Source organism: Pantherophis guttatus, chromosome 2, assembly GCF_059756535.1.
Source record: "Pantherophis guttatus breed Tessera chromosome 2, ASM5975653v1, whole genome shotgun sequence".
In the NCBI taxonomy this organism is placed as follows: Eukaryota; Metazoa; Chordata; class Lepidosauria; order Squamata; family Colubridae; genus Pantherophis; species Pantherophis guttatus.
In genome coordinates, this window is record NC_142064.1 from 212,999,960 (window position 1) to 213,023,617 (window position 23,658).

Genomic DNA, 23,658 nt, shown 5'->3' on the forward strand with positions numbered 1-23,658 from the left:
TTCACAGTGCTTTACAGCCCTCTCTAAGCGGTTTACAGAGTCAGCATGTTTTCCCCAACAATCTGGGTCCTAAATATGAAGAACAATGATAATAACTCTGTTTTCCAGGTTTTGTATGAAAGTTTATTGATATAACAACTGAGTTTGTATAACAACTATATTTTGGGGACATAACACCTCTTTCCACTTCGAGAAATGTTTGATCTGGTAGTGAATTTCCATTGGCAGAATAAGCAATGGTAGAATTTTCACCCTCTTCCTTTGGTCTCCTTGAAATCTCTATATCATTAAATTTTCTGTAATATTGGGGATGTATAATATTGGGGAGGCTACAGCCTCCTAGCAGCTTTCTCCTTTTCTACTCTTCTTTTGTTGACTTAGGTTCCTTGTCTTCTTGGAGCCCTACACTGGCTATAATTCGGGCCAGGTGTTACTATGCAATATTATTTTTAGCCCTTTGTGCACAATAGTGTTTCTGCTTCCTACTATTTTCACCGTTACATCTACTGATTCAGATTCCTTGGCTATTCCCTCTACAATCAAGACATAGTCCCACGTAACCTTAAAACTGTTACCATTTGATGAAATGATGCTTCCATTTGTAGTTTTTGAACTGGCCTCAGCGATCGTTTATTTAACAATATTATTTAATTTTACTTGATTTAATCAATTATATATTGTTAATGGGTTTTAGAGGGTCTGGTGTCCCATAAGAGTTAGAGTTGCCTAGGACTAACAATAGGTTTGAGTTTCTTGATTGTATAATCAAATTCTAAAGATATTACATTATTTTTACTTGATGCTTAGCTTTTCAGTACAACATAAATAAATGTTATAAATTTGAGAGAGCTTTTGCCATTTGGTCTCATAAAACTAAAAATCAACCAAGAAAAAAATTTAGTATATTTCTATCACTTCAGAGCCTTTTGTAATAAAATCATTCTACTTGATTCCTATGAAGTTTAACATCTGAAATGATTTAATTAAACACATCCCATCACAACCCAAAGTTTATTAAAATAGTAAGCATTATGTTTGAAGCAAAATAGATGCTCAATTTATGTTGTTTTCCTATCCTTATTCAAAAAATAATGAAAATGATTTCTCAGATAAGTGTGTATTACTGTATTTGTTAGAATAGTACATAAAAAGCCCTACAAGATTTTTTACCTTTTTTTAAAAAAAAAGTCATAATCTATGAATCCAATATTATATGTGAATATTGGATAAATAGATTAGTACACCCATTGTTTAAAAAAATATTGGTTCTCAGATATGTTGATAAAGATGTAAACACATATATTCCAACTAAAGAGAATATATGTAGTTCATGGTTGAATTCTGGTGTCCTTGGTACTCTCTGAGCTTATTTGAAGAAAACAAAGAATACATCTCCAACGACCAATACCCAGACAAGCAGGGATTAACACCAGACAAACAAGCAGAAAACAATATCCTAATGAAGGAATTAACAATGACTGTTGCCCACTAACACTGGCAAAGCCAAGCTACTGTGTATAAACAGGGAGCACACTACATGCTCGACAGCACTGATGTTACCTAATTGGGTAATGAAACACCTGGAAGCAAACAATTAAGCTAAGAGAGCATTAAAGTCTTCACATAGCCTTATTCTTTTCCTGTATCTATGTATTGGTGCATCACATCTATGTTCTTTTCCTGAATAGAATTTGTTTTTTCTTTTCATTATACCACAACGTTAATTGAAAATTATTCTACTTGAGTGAAAATTCTATGCTTGAATTTTCTTCTAAAATAGTGAATTCCAACAAAATACATATTTGACTATATGTAGGATGGCCAGTTTTAAATGATGATTGACATTGAAACAAAAATAATTTAATATGTTTTAAAAAGACAGAATCATTAGAAAGTGCTGCTTGTTGCTAGTATTTTAAAAAATCCCACTTACCCAAACTTACCTTTAAGCATGTATTGCTCCTTATAAACTAAATACACAATCCACAATAGATAACAAGAAACAGTATGGGAAAAGGTTTATCTTCTAAGTGAATGAATCTTAAGAAAATTTTAAAAATCAATCCAGTTACAAACTGAATGTCTTTCTTTCAGGAAGAAAAAGTTCAACTGAGGTATTTGTCAAAGTTTCACATTGTCTTCTAAGAACTTTAAATGACGAGCCTTCATACTATAAGACGTGTACTTTTCTCCCATGAGCTTCCGCAAACATAGCTATTTAAAGGAGGGAAAAAAACATATTGTAATTCAAACATGAATAGTACATTTAAGCAGAGATTATATGCAAAACTGATCACTATTAAATCCACAGATAACTAGTGCACATATTTGAGAAATTGCACAATTAAGAATTCATAAAAAACAATTTGATGGCAACACAAAGATGGTAATAGTGTAAAACACTAAGACGTACAGCTAAGGCTGAAATGTTGGTATCTTGGTATTCACTAAGCTTACAAACATTTCACTGCCAAATTAAGTAATATCAGTGCTTTGGCACAAGGGAATTGGATTTGTGGAGTTCGTCCCTCCCCTACCTACCTTGATCTATTTAATTTGGTTTGCTGTATTGTTTCATTTTAAGATTATTCCTGCCTATCTTGCTAGAATAGTTTGTAGATTGGGTTTATTTCTGTGAGTCTATTATTTCTGATCTACCATATCAGAATTCCAGGTTTCTAGGAATTCTTTTACATTCTTGGATTTGGCATTTGTTGTGTCAAAAAAACATACCTCTCTTTTCTGTTCATCCTCTTCCTCCATTGCATCACAAACTTTTTCTAGCAGCTTTACCCCAATTCCTTGAACTACATCTGCTCTTAAAATCTCAACCAATCTCCTAATATTCTGAGGACCAGACTTGACATCTAATAAAATAATAAAATACATTATTTTTTGAATTTTATTTCTGGCAATTAGATAAAGCCAATTATAATTGCAGAGATCAAGTGTAAACATTTTCATTTTAATTCAGATCAATATTCTGGAGATTCTCAGATTTTATTCAGCACTCTATTCCAAATAATCAGAATTGGTGCTTATTCCATTTCTGCAGATAGAATAGGTTAAACGGAACCTTTAAAATCGGAGTTGCTTTTCTTCTGACTTAATAAATGTTTTTGTTGGTAACGCTAGAGCAGAAAATCTAATTTGAATATCAACGTTTCAAGCATAACATACAGACCTGAAGGAAGCTCTTGAAACTGAAATTCATCAGGTTCTTCAGCTGCTTTCCCATGTAAGATCAGTGTATCCCTATATTTCCTATTTAGCCTGAACTGTGAGTCAGGTGTTGGCATTGTAAATTGTGAATAACTTTCAATATTATCCATTTTTAGTGTTTGTGTCATCAACTGTAGCAAGTCATTCATTTCATTACTTTTTCTGCAAAACAAGAAAATATTTCAGCATACTCCAAATCATACACAATTTGAGAATTTTGATGGTGAACAATTTGAACTTAGTATAGTACACAAAATTGTGTAAGGTATGGTTTAGATCTTATTTTCCAAAAGGGTTTTGTCATTTTTCTCTTCCTGCTCCAGAATGAGGAATGGGTTGGAGATAAACCAAGAGTGAGCAAGACAAGAATAAAAGATTTCACAAAACCATACTGGTTGTCCTCAACATACAACTGGGCCTGGAATTTCAGTCATAAAACATTGTGGTCATAGGTTGAAGCTCCATGTGACAGGACTCAATTTTACAACTGTTTTTATGACAGTCATAAAGCAAGTCATTGTGGTCATTAAATGAATTACATAGCCATTAAGTAAACCATGCTGGAATCCAGCAAAAATGTTACAAATCATGGTTATGTTGCTGCAAGATGCCACAACCTATTTTAAATGAGAGTCGGTTGCCAAGCACCTGAACTGCAATCACATGATCAGGGGGACACGGCAGTCATAACTTCGAGGATAGATATAAGGCGCTTTTTTTTAAAGATTATCATAACTGAACGGTTGTTGCAACCAATGCTAAGTCGAGGATTGCCTCTAGTTTTGTGGTATGAGAGCAATAGACTATTGTTATGAAGTAGAGAGGGAGAATACACTCTCATACATGCCGATGGCACATGAACTATACAGGGAGTCCTTGACTTACAACAGTTCACTTAGTGACTGAAGTTACATCAGTGAAAAAAGTGACTTTTTCACACGACCGTTATAGCATCCTCATGGTCACATGATTTACATCTAGATGTTTGACAAATAACTCACATTTATGATGGTTGCAGTGTCCCAGAGTCATGTGATCGCCTTTTGTGACCTTCTGACAAGCAAAGTCAATGGGGAAACCAGGTTAATTTAACAACCGTGTTACTAATTTAACAACTACAGTGATTCACTTAACCACTGTGGCAAGAAAAGTCATAAAATGGGGCAAAACTCATTTAACAAATTCTCGCTTAGCAACATAAATTTTGGGCTCAATTGTGGTCGAAGTTGAGGACTACCAATACCTGTACATGTACTGGGTTTAGGGATATATGTCTGTTGGCTTGATCAAAGAGACTGTTATGCAAAAAACTACAAATTTCCAAATTTTCTTCATAAAACAATGGGAGAGGAGAAGCTTCAAGTTCTAATTAAGATAATGTGAAAAAGATGCAGAAGATTCTGACTACTGAGATTCTTAAGAAAACTATATATAAAAATAATGTGAATTTGTATAGTATGAATTTTCACAGTAATTTTACAGAAAGCTACACAGAGAACTCTTTGACACAGTTCTAGTATTTTTATAAGTGTGAATCCGTGGTGGGTTTCTACTGGTTCGCCCCGGTTCAGACGAACAAGTAGTGGCAGCAGTGGGAGGCTCTGCCCACCTACCCGGACGTCATCACGGATGCTCTGTGCGCGCTCCCAGTTCTGAACCAGTAGCAAAGGTAAGAGGAACCCACTACTGGTGTGAATAATGAATTATCATTTCCCAGTTTTAATTTTTTATGTGCTGCGTTCAACCCAGTTATTTTTAGGTTATACTTTCCTTTTAAAAGGATATCTTAAAATAGTTAATGCTGAGGAAATCTTTATACCAGAGTAACCTACTTCCTAAACTTGGCTATTGATGATTTTTTATTGGGTCTTGAACTAGGGACATAACTATATCACATGTGTATACAGATACACAAATGCATTCAGTAACTGGCTATGGCTTAATATTCACAATGGACTTATCATTCACTAATAGTTTACAAACAGCAATAGTTATATTTATATAATAAATATAGTTTTAATTGTTTGGGGATTTTAAATTGGATTATTTTAATATCATTTTATTGTCGTGTTGTTTTATCATGTGAGCCGCCCCGAGTCCTACGAGAGAAGGGCGGCATATAAATACGATAAATAAATAAATAAACAAACAAACAAACCATATATGTGATTAACATGTGTAAACTACCCATAACTACAGACAGAAAACACCCACCTTTCTTTATAATCTCCATCTGATTTTTCTATAGAGCTTGTAGAAGAGCTCAGTTCATCCTCAGTGCAACAACCAGTTAAGCTTTTCTTCTGTTGAGGACAATTTTTCAAGCACAAGAAAACAGAGAGAACCACTATAGGCATAATTCAATAGAAAATTCTCTTTCTTGCTTCTCAGTGAAAGAACAATGTGAATTAAGCTCCATTTACGTTTCTAATGAAATACTTTTGTAGAAGACAGTACTTGAAAACATAGCAGAGTACAAGCTACTTTCAATGATGATAATATTTCTATAGGCATCCTACAGAAGGACATATCAGAACCACCCTGGGGGGAACTCCTACATGAGGAAGTCCCCAAAGTCTGTGCTGTGAGCTACTTCTGCAATATTCTTCTGCAAAAGAATGCTTTGACCAATGCAGAAGAATTAAGCTACTTATATGTATAAAGGAAGACAAGGACTGCGAAGCAACCCTTAGAATAACAGCATCCCTGTAAGGTGTGTTGGGCTGAGAGAATCACCTAACTAGTCTTTCATCAGCTATTTCTCTTCTTTTAATATTGGCTGTGGTAGTCATATTATACATTAACAGAAGTTTTAGGAGAAGCTCAAAGTTGGTTGTGCTACAGGGAACTATAAAAGGCTCATATTGCATTTTATTGCTGCTTCTATCCAAACACCCTGAATTACTTAGCCAATTCACCTACCTTCCCCATCCCGAGACTGGCATCGAGGCTGGTGAGTTGTACTTGGTACAAGGGTCACAGCTCCATTTCATTGGAAAGAGCTTCGAAGACAGCGGTCCCCAACCTTTTTGTCATCGGTTTTGTGGAAAACAATTTTTTCATGGACTTGGGAGGGGAGGCGGAGCAGGCAACCTAGATCCCTCACATGTACAGTTTACAGTAGTATTTGCGTTTGCATGAGAATCTAATGCCTAATGATCTGAGGTGGAACTGTGGTGGGGGTGCTAGCACAGGGGAGTGGCTGCATATAGATGAAACCTCTCTCACTTGCCTACAATTCTAAGCCCTGTCTCCAAACTTAGTGGCAGGGAGATATGCCTTGCCTCTGCTGTAAAAATGACAGATTTCCCAAAATAATAATTTCTCTTCAGAAGTATAATAATGTAAGCAGTAGAAATCTTAGAGGTAATAATCTAAGTAGTAGAAATTTCATGTATTGATGGCAGACACATCCCTTTTTTAATATTCTACAATATTGTAAATTGTTACTATACTTAACATATGACAACTACTTACCTTATCAGTGCTGGGTTCTGAAGTAAACTGAGCAATCTGAACAGAACTGTCTTCCTTTGGAAGTTTTGTTTCTGTTGATGCATTATAAGACATTCGTCTTGCAGAAGGCCCTGAAAAGGACCAATGAAAAGTATGTAAAGTTTATTCTTATTTTACTTCATACATGCACTATTATGACAGCAGGAACAAATACCTGACAAACTAAAATAGATCTTTCTTCAGTTCAGTTTAACATTCAGTCATATACGAGATTTTTGTCCTGCCTTTCTTCTAGGAATTCAAAGCAGTATACAATCCTTTTTTTCTCTACAGCAACTCTGAGGTAGGTTGGAGTGAAAAATTTGACTATCTCAGTGTCACTTGTTGAGTTTCCATGGCTGGAAGAGGATTTGAATTTGGGTTCCCTCCATGATATTTTAATCATTACATCTTAATCCCTCAATCCCTTCCACCCTATTGTTGATACTTTTCCAACTATAATGAAGGGGAAGTTTAGTTTCCAATTCCTGTAGTAATTGATGTGATCATTGTGGCCACCCACAAAGTATGCATTTCCCAGAAAGCAAATTGATAAAAATGAAAAGGAAGGGAATTTGTCAAAAACCTCAGTACCAAAGACAACAGATCCAAAACATCAACTCATTGTTCAAAGAGATGCCTATTTCTAGCCAGCAGATTATGAAGGCTAGTACAGTAGGTAAAGTAGCCTGGAAACTAAAAGTAGAATCAAGGCCTTGTGTCCCTCTCACTATTCACTTTACAAAGGGCAAATTGATGAAGCCCACAAAGAGAGAAAATACAGCACCAACATGAAACAAATGAATTTACATTTGTTATAGAAACCTTTACATTCAAAAAAAACACAGCAGAAATAAGAGATTATCCCATCATTTCCCACATTCTCCATGCAATAAAATATTCTCTGCCACATTTTTATACTTGATGATGCTCCTTCCTCCTTCTCTGGGTACTTTTTTCTCTGGGCAGCTCTGAATCTTTTTAAAAACATTGAGTGTCACTATCCAATGTTTTTATTTTCCAAGACTTCAGCATGTCAGATCCTCATTTAAGTTTTCAATTAAATTAAGCAGCCTTAAGAAATAACTTCAGGAGACAGAAAGAGACCAAGAGGTGCCAAGAAATGTACTTGTGGACATGATTTTTGCTGTTACAGTAAGGCCCCTTTGAGAGATTACTGAAAATTTGTCATAGATAAGGTGTATGTATCTATGTGAATATAAGGAAGTAAAATGTAAAGAGGAGGCAAAGAAAACTTAGCACCAGATAAACAATCAAGCAATAAACAAAAGCCTAACCAAGGAAAAAAACAAAAATCTCAACACTGACAGGGCAAGCTATTATATAAAAACAGAGAGCAAACCCCATTCTCTTCTAGCACCAAAAATGTTATCAAGCCACCAACCAAGCTCAGAGAGCCCTAAGGACTTCACAGCAAAGAAAAGCATTACCAGAAGAAAGCATGTCTTCTTGGGATTGCTTTAATCTTCTCCTTTCTCGAGCTGATAACGGGCGATCCTTTGAAAGGACAAAAAGTAAAAAAATAGTAAACTCTGTATCTTTTTATTGATCATATATACTGATATCGATATATGCTGATACATCCTTATTGAAAGAAATTAACATTTTACAACTAAGTGATAGGTCATTAGACATTCCTTTTCATTTCTTCTACAAAACTGATGAAGCCACTCTGGGAAAGAACTACACTGCTCTATTACTTTGTAATCCCATTTTAAATAGTTCTACACAGTTCTGGTAATGTTACACCAGACTGGCATATAAAAAGAGAATATCCAAATTGAGTAATTTCTTTTTAATAAATGACATGCTGTACATAAAGATATTTGGCACAAACCTTGGAATGTTCTACTTCAAAGCTTTTTGATTTTTTCAAAACATTTGCAGCATGCTGATGGTCTGTGATAACTTCTTTTGTCTTTACATTCACATCAGGAAAAGTGGGCAGTTGCCGAGGACCAAGTGCTGCAATCTTAACAGGAGAAACAGCACCTTTATAAAAGGTTTCTTCCAAAATCAGGTACAGTATGAGATTTGCATTCATTCAAGAATGCGTGGAAGGATTCTACAAGTACAGGGCTGGTGACTGTGCTGATAGTGCTGAATGACAGCCTTCAGCAACCTATTCAATGCGACCAATACAGAATGTTTCCATTAATATTTCAGTAACATCTGGAGGTTATCACAGGTTATCCAGCCATGAAGTTCATTCCCAACTTATTAATATTCAAATAGCACTTCCATTTCACTTTCCACACAGATAAAGTAGAGTATCATAACAACCCAGACAATACATTATACATTTATCGTTCCAGTAAAGGCAAATGTTCTGCCACTTAGTTCTTTACAACATATGCTACAAACTAACATCAGCTTTTATACTGAAATGTGCTAACCTATAAAAGAAAGCTTTTTAAACTGAACTTTAAATTGCATATACTTGGTTAACATAAATATCTATAAAAACTAATCGTAGGGGGTTTTAAATTTTTTTTAAAAAGATTTAAACAATCATTCTAGTATCTTGGATGCCTCAGAAGCTGAAAATGCTGCTGATCAAAATGATTTTGTTGTAACTGTAAATATTGCCACTGAGTTACAAACTGGTCCAAAGTCAATATCCCTGGTTTCACCCAATTTTTTTTTATATCACTATCTTTTTTCCACTTTTTAATGTTGGATTTCCTCATATTTAGCCTGGGAAAAAGTATCGAATTTGTTTTTATTGAACATTCCATTCCATAGCTCTCTAACCAATAGAAATTGTTTCCAGAGATATTAGCATTCTACTGAATTTAGTTCCTAATTCTGTCCTAATTTTTACCTTGTCTAAGCAGATCTCAGATTGCTTCTGCTTCTTATGCCGTCGCTGTCGTAACAAGGAAGGCTCTTGAACCGATCTTTGAGGCCAAAAACAAGGAGTGCTTATAGGCAGAATGGGATCTTTAGCTTCTCCTGAGTTTCCACAGGAGGCTTCATTCTACGAATATATATATATATATACACACTCACTTTACAATACTTGAATCCATGCTGTCCAGAATCAAGTATGTACACTTAGTTCAAAAGTGTTAATAGAAAGCCAAGATTATTTTAATTTTAATTAAATTCACTTAAGTATTTGAAGAAAATCCTGTCATCGTACTTTAAAATAAATCATTGGCATAATTATATTTGTGTTGCAGACCACAAAATTCAAATACTTACCAAAATTTCTCTAGGATCAATCGGTATTAGCAGTTTCTCAGTACAGTCCAGACCCTGGAAAGAAAGTTTGCTGTATTTTCATGAATACCCACTATTATAAAATTAAGTAAAATGTCATATAAGCATTAGGAAGCTGAAAAAGCAACATCTCCATTATTGAAGGGAGTAAAAGAACTATTAGCTAGGCACTAAACACAACAGCTGAACGCCGAAACTAATACTGTATCATTTACCTAAGGCAAACTAGTAAGTAAAAAAATGACAAACTACCCTAGAAGATGACAATGAAAAACTTTTTTGTAATATTGCAAGGAAAATTACTGTATCTGGATATACTGTATGTGGATATCGTATATGGTATGTTCTAGTCTAACTTACTTCTGATTAATTCCAGCAAATCTTCCAAGATCTGGAAGGGTAGTTTTAGGAAAAATAGGAGAAGAAAGAGTATTATGTACTGTATATTTGTTGCCTTTCATTATTTATAAAAATTATCAAGGTGGGACAAACATCTAAAAATTTAAATTAGATTTATTTGCTTAAATTCAGTTTGCCTATTTTAGGAAAATTGTGCAAAGGTCCTCAATAGTTTTAAGGCCCAAAATTTTATCACAAAAGGTTCAGAGATATTTAGATCTGAATTGCATTGAAATAAGTGCATATATATATTCATTTAATGGCCCTTTAAAGATAAATAAATAGTATGGTGCAATTGTTCTACCTAGAAAAAAAAGCTATCACTTTCTCAAAAATGATTATCTGATAGAAATTAAAAAGAAATTAAATGCAGACAGTAGATTTGGGACGGGAATTCAAGACAAAATAGCTGACTTTTCAGCAAAAAGTCTGAGGCTGAGTAGGAAAAGAGTCTAATTGGAAGAGATGCTGAAGGAGAGGTATATGTACAATTTGCAAACTAATAATAATTAGCTACCTTAATAATTCTCAAATCCTTAGATAGAGTTGAATTATTAAATTTCTACTGGTCTTAGACTGAGAATCTAACTGTAAATTACCTATACATAAACCATAACAATAAAGCAACATTTGCCTATCCCAGGTCCTTGAGAAGGACTTGATTGGTGGATAAAAATGCCAAATCCAGTTTAAACATCTGGCCGATTGTGTGACAAAACATAGTGTATTTATGCTATCCCCAAACAGACCCTGTGCATAATCTGGGGGTTCTCCTGGACTCACAACACCTGCTCAAAGAGAAGTGGTGGTTGTGGCCAGGAAGGCCCTTGTGCAACTGTGGGTTGTGTGCCAGTTACACCCTTTCCTGGACCAACAATCCCTACTCACAGTCACTCATGCCTTAGTCACTTCCTGTCTTGACTATTGCAACGCACTATACATGGGGCTGCCCTTGAAATGCATCCAGAAGCTCCAGTTGGTGCAAAATGCAGGGGCCCGCATGGTTTTGTGCAGACCCCGGTGTGCATAGGTATCACCTCTCCTGTGGGAGCTGCATTGGCTGCTGATTTGCTTCCAGGTGCAATTCAAGGTGCTGGTTGTCACCTTTAAAGCCCTTCATGGTTTGGGACCAGGTTATGTGAGGGGCCGTCACTTGCCAGTCACCTCTACCTGACCCATCAGAGCGTGGAGGAAGGGACTATTGCGGGTCCCATCTCTGAGGGAGATACACCTGGTGGGACCCAGAACAAGGGTCTTCTCTGTGGTGGCTCCCTCTCTCTGGAACACTATTCCCCCAGAGATTAGAACGGCCCCCACCCTAATACTCTTCCGGAAGGTGCTGAAGACCTGGTTCTGCCAGAGGGCCTAGGGAACCCACAGCTTGAAGAAGCCCATTAAATGGCTCGTGTGATCTGCTGTCACCGGGGTGATTTTATTATATTATACTATACTAATTTATTTGATCCTTTTTATTAGTTTTATTGTTTTAAATGTGGTTTTATATTCTGTAAACCGCCTTGAGTCGCCATGAGTGAATAGATGGCAATATAAATTCAATAAATAAATATTTATATAGCAATAAATTTCTAAAAAAATATAAATCCCTATCAATGGACACAATTAATAAATATTAAGCAATATTACTACATTAACAATGACTCATAAAAAATCCAAGACTAGCAAAGCACCAATATGTCTAATGTTCTGTCTCCCTCAAACACCTTTGTGCTGTAGAAGAAATCTGCACTGCTTTACCTGAAGAAGAAAAGGAGCTGTTCCAACAGAGCAAAACCAACTAATAGTACAGGATAAACTTATGTCCAGAATCAAGTCATGACACATGCTTAGCACTAGGAGTTACTGAAACAGCAGAAACCAGCATTTCAGAATTCAATCACATTTTCAATAGATTTGCAGGTAGTCCTTGACTTACAATCACAATTGAACTCAAAATTTTTGTTGCTAAACAAAACAGTTGTTAAGTGAATGACTGCAGTTGTTAAGTTAGTAATACAATTGTTAAGTGAATCTGGCTTCCCGACTGACTTTGTCAGAAGATCGCAAAAGATGATCACATGACCCCGGGATACTGCAACCATCATAAATATATGCTAGTTACAAAGCATCCAAATTCTGATCACATGAGCATGGAATGCTTCAACATTCATAAGTGTGAAAAACGAATATAAGTCACTATTTTCAGTGCCATTGTAACTTTGAACATAAAGAAATGATCATAAGTCAAGGACTGCCTGTATATCTTCTAATTCATTCATATTCACATACACATATACATATACGAAACTGAAAATAATTACTTTATTGCTTACACATGGAATCTTTGAAGTGGATTGCAGAACTTTCGTAGTGTCATCACCATTATCTGTCTCCTTAGCATCTACATCTCCAGTTTTTGGGCAAGTCTTTGACATTTTCAGTAAATTTTCTTCCTTTAATTCTGGGCTATTTTTTGCTTTTTCAGGCTCTTCTTCATTGGGAATATGTACATTTTCGGATTCTTTATGTTCTGCTAATTGTTTGGTTGCAGAGTTTCTCTTTTCCAGTGGAACAATAAGTATATCAACTTTGCTCATTGTTGCCAAAGAGACATCTAAGCTATTCAAACCATTTTTGCTGTTTTTTTCAGGTGCAGGTGCTAGTTTCTTTGAAGAAGAAACTTCAAATGTTTTATTATTGATTAAACATTTATCTTCATTCTGTAATATTAAGAAGTACAATTAAGTCACCAATTCTATTAAGATTATTTTAAGCGTAAACATAAAATTACAGTAATCTATTTTGATCTGACTTGATCCAGCTATGATATTTTGCATGGGATGGACTGAAGACTGAGGAAAGACATGGCATGTTTTACTAGAATAGTATAATGCCAGAGTGGCTTAACCAACAACAAAAGACCTCTTAGTCATATGGGAGGTGCACAAATGATGGAAAAGGTCAGTCATACAGAAACCAGGCTGTTAGTCTGTTTGATATTTCTTGCAATAGCCTTAGTTGGTGCAGAAGTGGGTTTCCCTGTCCTTATTTACAGAACCAAGACATATGAAGATCCAATATCTTCAATCTATGTTGGTTCAAGTCCTTCAATCAGGTACCTGATCGAATATGCAAAAGATGGGATGTGGTATTTCAACTTATTAATATTATATTATAAGATTATTACAGTATTACTGTAACAATATGTTGTGATGGGGCAGGTATGGGAACTTAAGGCAAGAAGGATATATTGGAATTACTTATTAATTCCAACTCTCTCCCTGTGTTACCAAGGGATCACTAAGGGATCTGACTCTGATTGCCATGAAGCAGCACCAGAAGATATGTCTAACTTTTTCTTTCATGTTACTTCCCCATTCCCATCTTCCACAACATAGCTATAATGATTATATGACCACTATTAGAAGTATTGCACCACCTGTTATTGTTTATTTTTTGAAAATCAACTGTTTATAGAATTTAATATTTACATCAAGGAGTTTTCCATACTCCCATAAAGGAAATTGTCAGATACTATTCTGTCAGCAAATAAGATATTATAACATGCACTATGTAAAAAAAAAAAAAAAGTTATATCTTCTACTCATTTAGGGCTTCTCTAAGGGTTAGTTTTACTATTCTAGAGTAGACCCGTGCCTTATAGGGGTAAACAACTTTGTGAAGAACAAGAGGCTAACTTCACTTTTGAGTGGCATGTCAGGGTCTGAACTCTGAACAGTGACTAGCACAGGAAAAAGAACAAGGTGGGAACTGAGCAAAATTTACATGTATTTTAAACGGAAGCAGTTAATTCTCCTTCGGGAGAAGGGCGGTATAGAAATAAAATTATTTATTATTTATTAGTCTCCATGGTTTTCAGAATTTTCTTCGGTGACATGTAAATTACAATTCAGTAGCAATTTCTGTAGTTTGGTAATGCCCAACACCTTAGGGCAACTGACACTGCATCTCCAATTGAAGAGAATTTAAATGGGTATCATTATTGGAGGGGGGGACAGATGGAAGTACTAAGAATTAATTGGTATTCTTTCTCCTTAATTTGAAACAAAATTTTCATTTCATTAAATTTGACCATGGGCTTTTTTTTCTGTCCCACCCATTCTGGCTACCAAGCTAAAATAATAACTTGCCCCATTGGACTTCTTTGAAAATTCATTTGGAAGCTTCTGAGGTTCTGTACTTTCTTTCTTTAATTCAGTTTTCTCTGACGATTCCCGAGGTTTGGGTTCAGATACTTTCTTATGATTTTTAGATGTTTTTCTTTAAGGAAAAAAGCAAGAAGATATGTTATCAGATTTACAAATTAAAATTTACAGATTTTAAAATACCTTTTGCCAAAACATAGGTTTGTATAGGTTTACTTTTTCTGAAGACCTGCATGTGCAGCAATATGGATATTATTTTAGATACAAAACTGCTTCTCAAGTCATAAACATTTGTGAAATATGGTTTAATTAGCCATCTAATTAACCAATTTCATTGTATACATGATGTACAATGACAATAAAGGCTATTACCTTCAAGAATGTGTTGGTTAGATCAACAGGGCATCTAAATCCAACATCTCAAGAATGGCCAAACATAAAAGTATTACTTCCTATGAAACCCTATCATTGTTCTCATTTTCCCTGTAGCCCTTGGATTTATTTCCTGTACTGCTGTAGAGGTTTACCCTATTCTGCACCAAGCTCGAGGGGCAGTCAGTGAAAATTAACCTTTATATTTCTTTTCACAGATAAACCTTCTTTCAATATTTAGTTGCTTGAAAACTTTTCATAAAATTCTGAGATATGAAAATATTCTTCAAATTTGAGAATAAATTTAGTTAGATCTTTGCATAAATAATTGAGGCACAACACAACATAAAATAAAAAGCACAAAGTATTTAAAATAATTACGAGCCAACATGATATAGAATCAAACTGATGCTGAAGACATTATACAGCCCTGAAACAAACCCACTTACACTTTTTCTTAAGCCTTACACTATCACTCACTACAACACTGCCTTTTGTTAGAGCTAGCTCTAGTATTAAGTCGACCTTTGAATTAAACTGAGTTCTAAGAAAATAACTATCAACTTGTAGACCAGACTAATTCCATATAAATAAATAAACGCTGAGAGATTGAAGAGTTCCAAATAAGATAGGAGATGGCTTCTTCCCCAGTTACTATGGTTAACCTATGCCATTCAATTGCTATCAGCTGATATTTCAAATTGATTAGGATACACAACTGATGCTTTGGTCACAAGCAAGACAGCAGCAAGGAAGGGGGCTTTTGGTTTCTCTGTATTTCTAATTCTTCAGAAGGGTCCCAGCATCAGGACCTATAATATTGAACTGCTGCATACGGATGTGATCCAGTCTTCTGACAAGTCACTCCTATGCTCACTTTGGACTTGCATAAGCTTTTGCTATTCTCACACTCACCTGGAATAGCTATCTGAATCGCCAAAAGTTCCATATGAGCATGAATCAGGTTTGGTGGCTACCAGCTAATATATAAGGAGCTTTGGTTTGGGCTGTAACACGAAATTAAGGTTTACTAAGTGTTTCTTTATTCTGTCTAATGTGTATAATAAAAATGGGCTGGGTTTCCAAGTCAACCTTGTCTCAAGAATCCATTATCAAAGCCAGTATATGAACCCCAGGATGGTGCAACACCAATGATAACACTAAATACTTTGCTTCAAATTATTTTTCATTTAAACATTTCTTACGTCTTTGTAGCTTCCAAAAACAGAGAGATTTGCTGCTTGATATATGGTTGCCTCAATATGCTCCTGACACTGGGTCTCTCCTCTGGCTTTTTACTAAGCATTGTTCTTATCAGTTCTTTCAACTGAATGCTATAATCTTTTGGCATTGGTGGCAGCTGTTAAAAGAAGAACGCAGATGAAAAAAAGAACACTTTTCATGAGCTTAAGGCATTTCTTCATAACATTTTCCCCTTTTACTTTGCATGTTAACCAAAGTTCTGGCAACACCTTTCTGAAAGAGGCTGAAAAATAGGGCTAGAACATCTAACAGGTTGTAGCAACTAATATCATCAAGAAATATAATTGTCTAGAACCTTTTAAACATTTCATAAGAAACCCAGCTGGTAATAGATAACTGATTGCTGTTCTGCTAATGCCTTGGAAGAAATATTCCCAATGTGAAATTGGCTTGTTCTCAAGGTACACTCAATTTTCAAACAATTCAAACAGTGTTCAATGTTTTATTTATTGATTGATTGATTGATTGATTTACATGCCACCCTTCTCCGGAGACTCAGGGCGGCTTACAGTGCGTTAAGCAATAGCCTTCATACTTTTGTATATTTTTACAAAGTCAGTTTATTGCCCCCACAAACCGGGTCCTCAATTTACCTACCTTAAAAAGGATGGAAGGCTGAGTCGACCTTGAGCCTGGTGAGAATTGAACTCGCAGTAATTGCAGGCAGCTGGATGTTAAATGCTGCCTTAGTAGGAGGCATTGGCCTCCTACGCCACTCAGGCTCCTGTTTGCTGCTCCTGTCACATGTACATAGACTACTGTTATTTTTCTCCTGCTAAATGGCTGCTCCTACTTTGCTTCTTTCCCTCTCTTCTAGAGTACATCACAAATGTAAGGGAATAGTCTCATTTCAAATGACATGTTAACAACTGAAGCAGGAAGAGCACTTCCATTTAAATGACATTCTTTAGATCACAATGCTGCCCATCTTCACTTGCTTATGAGATGCCCATATGAATTGGATGGATGGATGGACAGAAGTCAGCAGTAGCCAGTCTCACAAAACAAACCAAGATGGTTGCTCCTACCAATTTTTCAATAGTTTCCTAACAATTCTTCAACTGTTGCACATATTATCCAATCTGAGTGTGGCAGGCAGAAATGTCTCAAGCTATTTCCGACTTGTACATCTAATTAAACTGTATATCATTTCTGCATAGGGCCATTAAGTGTTCAAGGTATAAATGTAAAAGAGGTAGAGTATAAAGTCTGTGCTCCCTCTCTCGCTGCCCTTGAAAAACATTTGAAAGCTTCAGCTGACGCAGAATTTGGTTGTAGCGTGGAGAATTAATGGTGTTAGTTTTCTCGATGCATAAGATATTTCTGCTTTACAAGCTTCATTGGCTTCCAATTGCTTCAGATTGCAATTAAAAAACCTGGAAGTTACTTTTAAGGCCTTTCATGGCTTCGGACTATTATTTTCAGAACTGTCTCTCTGAATTATTTCTACTCATCCCACCCAGTTTGGCAGGAACAGATTCTGTGTTCAATCAGCTAAGGAGTGTCAACTGCCGAGGAGAGCCTTTTCTTCCATGATGCCTACTCTGTGCAACATCGTCCCTACTAAAATTAGATTGGCTCCAGCCCTGTTGATTTTTCATAAGCCCTGAAAACAATTTTGTGCCCAGGCCTGAGGCTCCAGATGTGTCATGGAGTCGTTCTCTTGGTTGTGGCTGATGGTTTTTGGGTATTTTTTTAATGATGCTTGGCTAAGAATTTTTATTTTTATACTGTGCTTCTATGTATTGTATTTATTTTATTGTAAACTACCTGGAATGTGTAAGGTAGGCGTCCATATAAATCAAATGAATAAATGAATAAAAATAACTCATGATGGCATTTAAATGCTGCTTTCTTTTGTTAGAATAACACTAATGTTTTCTGATAATGCTGAATGACTGGTACTTACAACTGGTCCTCGATGTTCCAGCCTTCCCAGCACACACCTGGTCATGTAATTGTGATCTAGGCATCTGACAATCAGCTGGCACTTATGACAGTTACAGCATCTTGCAGTCATGTGATCACAATTTGCAACCTTCCCTGCCAGCTTCCCACAAGGAAAGTCAATGGGGAAGCCAACAGAGAAATTCAGAAGTATCTCCCTTCCTGCAACAATTCTTAGCCCCACTATGCTCACATTGCATCTTGCTAACCCCTTGTACACCTCATTGACTTTGCTGGTTAGAAGTCAGCAAGAAGTGAGGAGGACTTTGATTCATCACTTAATGACAGCAATGGAGAGTGCTAGGCAATGCAATCACATGCTGTTGAGCTGAATGACCACATGGCTTAGTGATGGAAATTCCAGTCCCAATTACCATAATTAACTAAGGACAACCTGTATAATTGCTAGGGAATCTGAGAGAAAATGTGGGGAAATGAATTTTCCTGAGATAAATTCATTATTTCAGGAATAATGAGATATTAGGAAATTTAACAGATGTGACTATCAGATTAGTTATATGTTCGAAACCTAAGCAAAATGTAATATTAGTTATTTGAAACAAATTGTTTTTGAAATAAATTGCTATGTATGGTGCTGCATTCATCATCCATGACAAATGCGTTTTATGCCAACACAAAGAAAACAATATTTATCAAACTTACTCAACATTGGCTACCAATTGGTTATTTGGAGACATCCTTGAAATCCTTCATTGAAAAGGATTTCCCGTATTTAACAGGACATACTGCAATATGACTTGCAAGTTTCTTTATTCTCTATGTAGTTTTCTCAAGCACAGAATAATAAGTTGGAAATTCTCTATCTGAAGGAAGCCTAGTAAATATTAGATTAAAAAAATACCTTTCCTTCAATAATTCGATAAACCAAGGAATTCATGTCTTTAGCATTAAAAGCATGCTTCAAGGTGGCCATTTCATATGCACAGCAACCCAAGGCCCAAACATCAGACTGTAAAAGCAAACAAAGCACAATAATATATTTTTGAAAAGCCATTCAAATAAAATCAAATGAGGTACATGTTGCCTGCACAGGTGCTCCATAAATCGAATATCTTAATCTCTCCTCTTTTGTGGTGAATTGGAGATGACAATGAAGCTTTTGAAAATTCTGATGTGGTTCCAATTCCAATATATCAAATTGTCTATTTTTGTTCCATCTAGATCAGGAGTCCCTAGCCAAGGGCCACAGGCCACTACCAGGCCATGGTTTATTTGCAACCGGGCCGCATGAGTGGTGGGCCGGTGGGCATGTGCGCACAACTCTACTCACATGAGCAGCAGGCCAGCATGCATGCATACACAGTTAAGCTGCGTGTGCATGTGCATGCACGTCAGCCTGCCACTTGAGCGGCCTGGTTCCCCTTTCCCCCCTTCAGCTGGACTGCCAAACAGCAAAGATTGGGGACCGCTGCTTTAGATAACTACTTATAAATGGAATATTTTTTAATATAATTCACTAGAATTATTCACTAGAATTATGAAAATAATGTAAACTTTTTTCAGAGAATCATGATAAGATACGTTTGAAATAAATTATAGGGAGTAGAATAGGAAAAGTATCAGGAAGATTCATTAGAAATTAACAAATAGGACATGTTTCAAATTGTTGCTTTCCAGACCTTCCACTAGTCCTTCTTCCAGAATAACTCATCCCATTTACACTATCCAGCAATTTTTTCTTTTCTCTTCAAAAGACAATCAACATTCTAGGTTCACTGTGCATATTAAATTTCCTTAGCAGTTTCTGTCTTTGGGAATGTCTCTGCTTTTTCTTTGTAAAGTTTTTCTTGTCCTGCTTTAAGTTTGTAGTTTCGCTATAAACAGGTTTACTACCGGTAGCTACAAAAATTCAGACAACCATAAGGATAGCAAAGAAATACAAATCATTGGCTCTCTGCTGCAATATATTGGTTGTCTGATTGCTGGCAGCCCAGATAGAGTGTGTTTAACTGGCAATGCCTTATCTCAAGAATAATGTAGACTGGTTACTTGAAGATAGATACCTAAGAGATTAAGTTCATTTATATGATATACTTTACCTTGTAATTGTAAGGCTTGTTAGAGAACAACTCAGGGCTCATATAGTAAGGAGTGCCAATTAGAGTACTAGCCATATCATGCTGATTATCCAGCACTCTGGCGATTCCTAGATCTCCCACTTTGATAATATTAGAACGCGTCAGGAAAACATTTTGAGTTTTGAGATCTCTATGCAGAATGTGCTTCTCATGCAAATACTGAAAAATAAAATATTGGAACTCATAAATTACATATCAAGTTTATTTTCCTGAACTACTGCATGACAAAGAAAACAATTATTTAATAAACTATGAGCTCCTTGCAGAGGGATGGGAATACATTAAATAAATCTGTCAAGCTGGGTTAGCCATTATTACCAATCAGTTTTGTTGACTCTGTAGATATTAATAAGATGATCAAAAGTACATCAGGAATATATTCATTATTTTCTATGCTCATTACAAATATCCATGGAAACTAGCAACAGGCTTCCTAGAACACATTAGAAAATGATAAAATGACTAAAATCAATTCATGCTAAAATTCAGTGATATCAGAACTGATTGGAGGTTAGGTACCTGCAGTGCCATAGCAATCTGAACAAGCCACTCCACCACTTGAGACTCAGGAAGAAGTTGTCCTTTCTGTTCTTTCAGTTTATGATATAAATCCCCTCCTTCACAGAAGCCCATGACAATGTAAAGCAGGCCATCATCTCCTTCCCAGGACTCTCTATAGGTGACTATGTTTGGGTGCTTCAGCTGTGACAATAGCTGGGCTTCCTGCTCTGCTGCTTTTCTCTCACGGCTTGAGGCATGTTTAAGATTCAGCCTTTTGATAACATACTGCAGAAACAAAAAGAAGGCTTAATCTTTTTTTTAAAAAAGAATATTACTATAAATAAAAAAAATCTAAAGATCAACCACATGGGGCTGTTTTGTACAAACTCAGCTAACACTATTAAAATTACCACATGAGAAAGGAGATGAATTTTTAAAAATAAAAACCTGCCCACCTGCAAAAACAATATGTATGAAGGAGGAAGAGAAGGATGCAAGAAACAAATAAATTTGGAACTTTATATAAAAAGTAATTGCTAAGTAGCCTAATAGTATAAGTGATATGTCAACCTCTGTCAGAACTCTAGGTGTAGCATTATTCACCTGGCAAAATTTTACATTTTTCAAGAAAAGCAAATAATTTTTGCAAGGAGAAAATACAACACCTTAAAATAAATGTGACTCTAGGACCATTAATACATGGTTAAATCTCCATTCAAGGAAAGGGCTCTGTTAAAACTGTATGTTAGCCAAAGGTATTTCTCACAGACATATTCTCTCTAGGGACCAATAATAGTTCCAAGAACATCTCTAGTCTGCCAGTCTGATTCTTCAAAAGTACAAACTATATCTCAAATCCCAGAAGGACATGTCTGCTGACATACAGAACATTCATTTAATTCAGACTGCACTTAATTTAATAATTTAAATGAGATTTGTTTAAAAAATTTCTGTACTAAATTTGGTATCCTTGTTTTAGAATTAGTGTAAAAAAAGACAGACAATCCTCAAATGCAGTTTTGAAATGTAGTTCAATATTTTTTCCTGGATGCCTTAGCATATGGCTTGCTTTTCAAACTTCATGCTGGAAATGTAAAATTGATAAGGGCACACTGACTGCATATAATAAAAAGTTATTTCACTGTTGCCCTTTTTTTTGCTTTAATATATTTGTTATTTGCTTTACAAGACCAGAAATCAATAAGGTTTTAAATATGTAAATGAATTGTTTATCATTTATCAAAATCTTGGAATCTCTATATCAAGAATTATGGACTGGTTTTCTTCTCCTTAAACACATATCAATTTTATATATTAGACACAAAATGAAAAAATATATCCTGATTAGATTTCCAGATTATTTAAAGCTTTAATAAAATCTAATTTAGGTGTCATTTAAAGATATCTTTACTAATGTCCTGAATAAAAACTGGTCTTGCAAGAAAAATAACGTTTTGGAATGAACCGTAAAATTATGGAATTTGGAAAGAGTCACCCTTCTTAGGATAAATCCATTGAAGACTGAATGATGCGGATAGAATGAGAAAGAATTGTAGCTCGAAAGCAGACTCAACCAACAAACGAGCGGGGGCATCCTTGATAATAAATTTCAAAACGAGAGGAATAAAATGGAATAACAGAGTTGGAACAGACCTTGTAGGTCATCTAGTCCAACCCTGTGATGAAGCAGGAAACCCTACACCACTTCAGACAAATGGTTATCCAACATCATCTTAAAAATTTCCAGTGTTGGGGCATTGACAACTTCTGCAGGCAAGTTGTTCCACTTATTAATTGTTCTAACTGTCAGGAAATTTCTCCTTAATGTTCTAGGTTACTTCTCTCCTTGATTAGTTTCCACCCATTGCTTCTTGTCCTACCCTCAGGTGCTTTGCAGAATAGCTTGACTCCTTCTTCTTTGTGGCAGCACCTGAGATATTGGAACACTGCTATGTCTCCCCTAGTCCTTCTTTTCATTAAACTAAACATACCCAGTTCCAGCAACCGTTCTTCATATGTTTTAGCCTCCAGTCCCCTAATCATCTCTGTTGCTCTTCTCTGCACTCTTTCTACAGCCCTATATATATTTTTACATGGTGGTGACCCAAACTGGATGCAGCATTCTAGGTGTGGAAAGGATGATGGATCCTATTTTCACACGGAGCAACGCCTGTTGCTGAAGGGAAACCGCCACTTTGTGGCGCGGAGTTGTTTTTAAAATTCCCTTTTGGTCGGAGAGCAAAAGCAACCAGCGACTCGCACGGGCCACCGTCCTCGCGAAGGCCTCCGGAGACAAGGAGGGAAGGAGGGACCGAGAGCGAAAAGGAGTCCCCGGGAAGCGTCGCGTTGTGCCCCCGCTCCCCGCAACACGCGTCCCGGACCCTCCGGCGGAGTCCCTCTCCCAACAACCCCCTTCTCTTCTTACCTGTTTGCCGTCATGCCGGTGCCGCACCAGGCTCACTTCCCCGTAGCTGCCCTTCCCCACAACCCGCACGAAAGTGTACTCGCCCAGGGGCATCTTCACACGACCCCACACTCAGGTAGCCCGTTGAGAGCCGGGAGCGGGGGGGCTCCGGCAGCCCCCATCCACCCCCTGCGAGGACGCAGCTCCCGATGCCATAGAGATCGCCAAACCTCGGGGTGCCATAGAGAGCACTACTTCCAGAACGTTCAAAAGAAAAAAAAAGTCCTTCTATTTTCTATGGTAATATTACTGTTGCTTGAGCGACCATCTTGGACACGGGCAAATTTTCTTCGGCGCATGCGTTCAACCCTGTTATCTACATTATTTTAATTGCTTGTCAGCCATTTTAGTTCTGGGCATTCTGGCTAGAGTTTTGAAATTGCTGGCACTTAACCTGCCTGAGTGGTGGCCGATCGTGTTCCTTGCCTTTCTAGATTCGTTAGCGATGTTGTATGTCTAGACAGCTTAGTGGAAAGACCAGGCGTGG

At 36.4% G+C, this 23,658-nt stretch overlaps 1 protein-coding gene across 5 annotated transcripts; it reads right to left on the reverse strand.

Annotated features, from left to right (window-relative positions):
• Window positions 1–992: 992 nt before the first annotated feature.
• Window positions 993–23,466, reverse strand: NEK4 (NIMA related kinase 4). Of its 5 annotated transcripts, none has more exons than XM_034439173.3 (16): window positions 23,133–23,466; window positions 20,726–20,992; window positions 20,168–20,365; window positions 18,970–19,077; window positions 16,103–16,257; window positions 14,511–14,640; window positions 12,693–13,079; window positions 9,946–9,999; window positions 9,563–9,718; window positions 8,576–8,710; window positions 8,169–8,235; window positions 6,700–6,809; window positions 5,437–5,525; window positions 3,185–3,384; window positions 2,734–2,867; window positions 993–2,214 (listed from the first exon to the last, which is right to left on the reverse strand). In XM_034439173.3, the coding sequence occupies exons 1-16, from the start codon at window positions 23,223–23,225 to the stop codon at window positions 2,122–2,124; spliced, it is 2,376 nt and encodes a 791-aa protein (XP_034295064.1). In that variant the 5' UTR covers window positions 23,226–23,466; the 3' UTR covers window positions 993–2,121. The 5 variants fall into 5 exon arrangements, with proteins under 5 accessions (XP_034295064.1, XP_034295053.1, XP_034295075.1 ...); XM_034439162.3 differs by having other exon boundaries at window positions 12,681–13,079; XM_034439184.3 differs by lacking the exon at window positions 9,946–9,999.
• Window positions 23,467–23,658: the final 192 nt, after the last annotated feature.